The sequence below is a fragment of the Cibotium barometz genome, chromosome 38 (genome assembly GCF_041138505.1).
Source record: "Cibotium barometz isolate CiBa-2024 chromosome 38, ASM4113850v1, whole genome shotgun sequence".
Taxonomy (NCBI): domain Eukaryota; kingdom Viridiplantae; phylum Streptophyta; class Polypodiopsida; order Cyatheales; family Cibotiaceae; genus Cibotium; species Cibotium barometz.
The window spans coordinates 42700277-42708046 of record NC_141083.1 but is presented as its reverse complement, the minus strand read 5'-3'; the positions used below and the strand labels follow the sequence as shown (position 1 = coordinate 42708046).

At 46.4% G+C, this 7770-nt stretch overlaps 1 protein-coding gene across 1 annotated transcript; it reads left to right on the top strand.

Moving 5' to 3' along the window:
• Positions 1-990: 990 nt before the first annotated feature.
• On the top strand, positions 991-2235 carry LOC147616744 (zinc finger CCCH domain-containing protein 17-like). The gene has a single exon (XM_086777197.1). The coding sequence runs from the start codon at positions 991-993 to the stop codon at positions 2233-2235; it is 1245 nt and encodes a 414-aa protein (XP_086633323.1).
• The last annotated feature ends 5535 nt before the right edge of the window (positions 2236-7770 follow it).

The following is a 7770-nucleotide window of genomic DNA, read 5'->3' as shown; positions in this document are numbered from 1 at the left end:
ACTCGTGCACAGTTAGCATGGGACAGATTGTCAGTACCAAAAGGGGAAGGGGATAATGGTATCTTACATATGCCCACCCATTCTTTAGCAAGGGTGGCTCTGTTTCTTCCCAAATGCTTGATACAGAAGGAACCTTGGACAATGATGGTAAGAGAACTAGTTGAATTGGTTGGGGTACAGGATAAAGGCAGTGGCCCTTTTTGTAAGCTACTGTGTAAAAGGTGGAAAGAGGGTTTGGATCAGTTTCTAATGGAGTTGCAGATGAGCAACCCCTGACTTATGCCTCACTCTGGGGAAGTCTCAAACATACTAGGGGTTTTCCTTACCCATGACTCGTTTTTGCGGGTGCATGATACCGAAGGAGGCAAAATTAGATTGCCTAGATTTGGTCCTAGAACCAGAAGGTTGTATCACAACAAGGAGAAACAAATTGACCACACCTTTGTTGCACTCATAGAGGATCCAGTTGGGACCAGGTCCACAGTTAAAATATGGTCTAAGAAAGGTGACATTTTAGAAAAAACAAACCCCACGCGGCGGGGGTGTACCACAAAGGCCATGATGGAAGCTTGCATATATTACTAGGGTATCAAATTGCATGGGGTGAGTCTAGTTTTTTGCTAGAAGATGAGAGACGGGCTTTACTTTGTAATCTTGTAAATGAAGTGAAAAGAGAAAAGGAGTGACTTTCAGATGTAAGTGATTTACTGGTGTACCTGGCTTTTTCTGGTTAATATAAATATTTACTATTGGTATAAAAGAAAAAAGAAAAAAAGAGAGACGAGCACCCTAGAAACTAATGGTATATATATATATATATATATATATATATATAAGAACCTTCGAGGACGCGCTCTCGGCACGCAGGTATAAATAGGGTAATTTAGCACAGAACAGGCGTCTTCGATCAACCCACAAGCTTCTTTTTTTGCGCCTGCCCACAGCTTCTTTGATCAACCCACGAGCTCCTTCGCCTCATACGTCCTCGCCATGGCCGCTGCAGTGCACGGAGGCCACCACCATCTGCACCATGACTCGGTACATGAGCAGGAAACCATGATCGTCTGCAGATTCTGGCTGCAGGGCAGGTGTACCCGCAACCCCTGCAGGTTTTCCCATGCCCTACCGGCTAACTCAGAGCGGAAGCCTTCTTCCAATCTCACCTGGCACAGGGGGCCGATATCCAAGCCCTGCTCGTTCTATTTGCGTGGCAGCCCCTGCCCCAAGGGCGACCAGAGTTGCTGCAAGTTCTTGCATGCACACACGGAAGGCGCAGCTGCCCTCTTCACCGAGTTGGAAGGCCACAGCAAAGGGTGTTCTTTGACGGGCATAGTCCTCCCTCAAGGCTCCAACACCCTCTTCACCGGGGGCCGAGACCGGAAGGTAAAGGTTTGGGATTGCGAGTCCGGCCGATGCATCCAGGCCATCCCTTTAGAGGGAGAGGTTGGGTGCCTCTTCAGCAATCCCGAATGTCTGTTTGTCGGGATTCCCAACGAGGTCCAGGTCTGGAATCTGAAGACCCAAGAGCAACAGAAGCTTTGCGCCGCTCCCGCCGGCCAGGTCCGCGCTTTGGCTGCTGCCGATGACATGCTGTTTGCCGGGACTGACTGCGGTGTCATCCTAGTATGGAGGTTCGACTCCCAAGCACACTCCTTGGTTCCAGCCGCTTCGCTATCCTCGGGCGCCCACTCTGGGCCCGTGCACACCCTCCAGCCCTACATGTTGTCCGACAGAAAACTCTTGTTCTCGGGCTCAGCTGACGGGAGCATCAGGCTCTGGGACCTCACCACCGGCCATTGCCTACACACTCTCCTTGACGCCCACACAGGCCCTGTCACTGGCCTACTCTCTTGGAACCAGTTTCTCCTCTCGGCCTCTGTCGATGGCACGCTCAACATTTGGCAGCAAGAAGGTGCCCAGTTGGATCTTCACTACACCCACACCCCTCCCAAGACTGCGACTGGCCATGCAGATACAGAAGCCCCTGAGCTAATTGCATTATCCGGATTTGTGAGCGAGGACGGCATACCTATCTTGATGTGTTCCTACGCAGGTGAGAACAATGTTGTTCGAGTGTACGAGCTGCCCTCCTTCACAGAGAGGGCCGTCCTCTTCTCACCCGAGCCCATCCAGTCCCTCGAGACCGGGCCCAGTGGGCTGGCTTTCTCAGGAGACCGTGCTGGAAGGCTCAAGGTGTGGCGGATGGGGGTACCCAAGCAGCAGCAGCTTCCTTGAGCATCCTCTGTCTGTGCGGTCTCCAATGCATGGGAGACAAAGAGTGATTACTCTTCGCCAATGCGTTCTGTGAAAAGGAAAAGATTGTAAATGCTCTCCCACCTTCTCCAATGCATGGCAAATTGATACTCCCCAAAATTTTCGGTGCAAAACCCAAAGAAAACAAGATTTGTAATTGAGTCTCCCCAATGCTTGCTGTGCATGGGAGCTGAATGAAATAAAAACACATCTGAACCACCTTTGTCTTTTATTTCTGCGTTTCATAATTGAGTTTCTCTAGCATTAAAAACTCTGTAATTTTCTCCATTGTTGATCAATCAAGGAGTTGCTAATGCAATGCCTGAGGAAGCCGAAGCAGTTATCAGAATTTTAAGTGTAAGAATGTGGGGGCTGTGTGTGTATCAAGGTCAGGATTCAACAGGTTTAATGAACCTTGACATTCCTGTTGTGATGCTCATGTCTTTCTCTGTTGGTAGCACGCTTTGAGAACACACAACAAGTGCCACACGTGTTTATTTGTTTTACTGTGATAAGAGCGTCATGGAATGAGACATCTCTGCAGATTGAAAAGGATGCCTTCGGAAGCACTACAAGTCTATGTTCATTGGAAAGACTTTGCATTCAATGTCTTAGATGTATGAGGAGTTTTGATCTGTGGTATGGCATTTGCAAAGCCATTGGAGAAGTCGTGAGCAGTACTCTGTCATCACGGCTGGGAATAGCATCTATCAAGCACAGCCAAGGGGAAAGATAGATGAATTGATGCAAGTGTAAGGCACAAAGCTGGTGTTTAGTGGCCCTTCTGGCATGTGGCACCCTTGTCAATATGGTATCATGCTCCTTTGTGTCTTGATGGGGCAGTGTTATACAAAATGGATTAAGTCATTGCAGAATCTCGGACAAGAGATTGTTCATGAATGTATGCCTGGCTTCAAGAGGCGATCGGGCACTTGGGCAGCTAAAATGCCATGCATGACTTAGGAACAGTTGGGCACTCCAGGAAGTCCCCGAATGCCAATGGGTCGAGAGCAGTTAGGCTCTCGAAAATCCCAATGCATGAATTGTCATGCCCATGTCTACAATCTACAAAATGTAATGTGGATGCCTTCAAAGAGCAACACTGTATAAAGTCCCCAGGAAATACCATGCGGCTTTTCTTACACAAGAATTGGATTATTGCAAAAATGCCATGCTCATGTGTTAGAGCAACAGTAGTTCAAAACCTCCATGAAGTGGTATACCGATATTTTTAAACAAATTGGTTTGCCTTTTTGGAGGATGGCATGGTGAAAGCTTTGTGCCAGAGCTTGGTGAAGCATGCATTTGTTTTCCACTTCTTTCATAGTTTGGCACGTCTTTTTTACTTGCAGATAGATTATCAGATAGAGATCATGAACAAGGCCATGGTAAAAATTCTTTGGATTTATTGTCAAGAGCATTTGGGAGGAGTTTTTGCCATTGGTAACGGATGCCATCAATAATGCAAGTTTTTACAAAGAAGAATTCTTTTGAGGTGGCATATGGTAGTCCTTTTGTTAACATTGTGACCTAAGCACTTAATACTTCCAAAGGTCATTATGGTGCAGGTCAGGTGGTCCACGATCTACATGGTAGCCCTTGTGCCACCCCAAGGGGCGAACAAAAGCCCTAGGTGCTGCCCACCAGTCCATAGAGAGGCTGGGCAGGCAGTCGGCCAGTCCAAGGGGCCTGGCCAGGCAGTCGATAGGTCTTAAGACTGCCATCAATAATGCAGTCTTAAGTTTTTACAAAGAAGAATTCTTTTGAGGTGGCATATGGTAGTCCTTTTGTTAACATTGTGACCGAAGCACTTAATACTTCCAAAGGTCATTATGGTGCAGGTCAGGTGGTCCAAGATCTAGATTAGATGCCATGATAGGTCTAAGATGTTAAAGAGGGTTGGATGCCACGTGGAACAAGAAGGTGCGGGACCTCGAGTGGAAATTGGTCCCATGTGAGCCCAGTCTGGGACAAGTCGGCTAGGGTTCCATTCTATGCGTCCAAGGTCAGGTGTGCATTGTCCTGCACATGAGTCTCCCTCTGGGATGATGTCAGATAATGTATGTGTTGGGTTTGCAACCGGACACCAGGCGTCTGTAGGAAAAGCATGTAGTTTGCATGTAGGACGGGGCCAGCCCTTAGGGCTACCCCAAGAAGGGGATGTTGCATCGCTTGAATGGGCATGGGGTAGGCCTTGTGCCACCCCAAGGGGCCAACAAAGGCCCTAGGTGCTGCCCACCAGTCCATAGAGAGGCTGGGCAGGCAATCGGCCAGCCCAAGGGGCCTGGACAGGCAGCCAACAGGTCTTAGAGACCTTGCCCAGCCAGGTGGCCAGGCAATAGAGGCTGTCCCACAACCATGCGCAGGCTGGGACATCAGCCTGGACAGCAGCCAGAGCATGCACAATGCAGCCATTGTGAGAATGATGGCATAAAATAACATTTTATTGCATTTGACCAAGTCGTGGGGCTTTCATCAGGCATGCCGACCCCAATAGAACCAACCAATGAGCAGTGTTTGTGGGTATAAATACCCCAGGCAGAATTCAGTCCAATCATCTCATATTTCACAAAGGGTTGCAGCAATCCAAGGGGCAGGACAGCCAAGGGGAGTGCTACAACAAAGGTGAAAGGTGCAGGTCAAGAATAGATCTTTAGATCTATAGATTTGGGTTATTGTACATCATTCTAATAAAGCAAATACACCATTGGTGGTGGAGGCCCTACAGAGGATATACAGGACCCAATATTGTGTCCTTTTCTCCCCCCCCCCCCCCCTCTCCCTCTCTCTCTATTTCTGCACATCTCTCTCTATATTGTGCATTATCTTTGTCGCAACCGATTGCTGAATTCTGAGCATTGAATTTACCGATTCTTTCACCGAAATTCCTCATGTTACATTGGTATTAGAGCCTTCTTCAAATGTGAAGATTCAGCTAGAAAACCTCCCCAAAAAAAAGATTTTTTTTCTTGCATGTGTGATTGGTTTCAAGACTTCATGGATCACCCCTTTCGGTGTGACTCTTGCCCCTAGAAGGACTGTTGGTTTTTAGTCTCTAGAAGCCTCCGGAAAGTCTCCCATACACACAGTGGATGGTCAAATTGCATTCTAGAAAGGAAGTGCATTTCCCACTATGGCGAGCCTCGACAAAGAGAGAGAATGACGAGCTTCGGAACAAAGAGCACCCGATAGTCCTTCAAGGGTGGTAGATATGAGTGTGCATGAGATGTTCCGGACTATGATGCGAGCACTCATAGACCAAAGCACCAAATTGAAAGAGAAGAAGGTGCGGATCTTGGCCCTGGAAGAAAGATGAGCTTTGATATTTGTAAATTTGCGTTGCTTTGTGTTTTTTGAATATGTTGTTTTATTTATTACACTTGTGTTTCCTTGTTTAGATTGGAAGACGTTTGGAGAAGAGCTTAAAGGTTTGCAAAGACTAGAGTAACAGTGGATGCAAATTTCAACTTCAGAATTAGTGTCGCAAGTCGTCGAGGGGCTATTTGTCTTTTTTTGTAATTAAGATGGTTTTGTATCAAACCTATTATAAAATGATGGTTCCTTGTGAATGACCACTTGTGTTATGTCTTGTCAATTTAATTTATATCTTTATATAAATTTGGGGTTATTTACTGGTGGTCACTTATGTTATAGTTTGAAATTCCCAATGTTTAATTTTGCAGTCTATAAATATAGGACCTCTCTCATTTTCTAACACTTTGTTTTGAAGTTCCTCTCTCTTTCAGCACTCATCACTCCATTTCTAGCATTCATCACTCCCTTCCAGCATGGACCCAAACATGGCATACGAGAGGTTTCTCAAGTTCTTGAAGAGGACCGAGTGGCCTGGACAGAGAGAAACTTTTCTTTATCTTCTCCCAGCGGGCGGCGAGATTGACTTTGGAACGAGCATCCTCTTGGCACAGAAGAAGACTACAGAGGTACTCTTGACTACATGGAGTAGTACATAAGGCCCTGGATTGTCAAGCTACCATAGGAGGACGGTGATTGGTTGCCATGAAATCTCCTACGATATATCAACAAGAATGACACGAATGCCCTCATGAGGTTGCAAAAATTCCAAGATATTGTGCTCCTTGATGGTCACTACAAGCAGATCACCAAGGAGGATATGCTTGCACTTCGTAGGGGAAAGATTGGCCTTGATTTCCTCTCTTGGGTTGCCACCTTCATATACCTTTGTGGTGAGCAAGACTCTGATGAAGAGGTAGAGGTGGAGAATGTCTCAATTGGAGGCATGGTACAAGGTAAGGAGGAGGATCCTAAACCAGCTTGTTGAGGCCATTATGGCCAAAGATCTCCTGCTCCAAATTGAGGCACCTCAATCTGGTGAAGCATCCGTGTCAAAGGCATTGGTGCCATACTCTGGAGAGGCAAGTGCCTCAGCCACAACAACAGAGGGTGGAGAAGAGGTGGAGGAGGGTCCTATAGAGGGTACCCTAGATGTACCAGATGTAGTGGGGAAGGGAAAGGAGGTTACACATGAGATGTCAGAGCTTGAGCTTAGTAAGCTCAGCTCTGTGGTGATTGAAGGGGAGGAATTCCTCTTTTTACATGACCTAGAAAAGGTCTACAAGCTCAACCAAGCCGAGTGCCTCTCCTTGTTAGCTGTGAATGATGAATTTCCCATCGACAACAAGGGCTCGGAGGCTTTGCAACAAGGGCTTTTTCCGGTGTAGGGTGGTGTGCATGAGTCGGTGATGATCCTGAAATCAACAATTGCAGAGGCTGATCAAAGCCTTGTGCCTGAGGAGGAGTTTAGAAAAGCTTAGGAACAATTGCCGCTGACCAGAGAGTGAGGATGCTACATTAGTGTCGTTGGAGGAACACAAGTCCTCCATTGACATTTGCAAGCCTGAGGTGGTTGGATCTGATTTCTAACATCCGGTAAGATAAATTATGTATAAATCTAATAAATATAATTGATAATACTACTAGAATTCCACCAATCCTCTTTCTTGTGTGCAGCATATAGTCTCTGTAGATGCTTGGGCTCAACGTAAAGGTGGCACACACGAGGGTTTTGGAAGAGATACTAGTTTGGCCCATTACATGGGTCGTATTGCACCTCAACACCTTGTTGTGGTACACAATGCATTCACCCCCATGGCAAGGAGTAAGAGTTGTTTTCTGAATTCGGGCGGCATGGATCTGGTTGATTGACCTTGTTGGTCCTCAACAGATGAGTCCATGGCTTTTTTATATGGATCTATTGATTGATCTTGCTGATCTTCAACGGAGATTCTATTTTGATTTTTATAAGAGAATATATTGTCGGGTACTATGAGCTAGGAGCTATCGAAAAGGCCCCTGAGTGGACAGGTGGTGAGCGTTCTGGTTGCCAATGATACCATAGGTACACCGATGTAGGAAAAATTAGAAATTAGGATTGAATCGGATATTTTGAAGGATTATGATCAGTGATACTATAGTTTCATTAAAGATTGTTTTAAAGACTGCTGAATCTATGAAAAAGGCAATTTCATATTGGGTGGG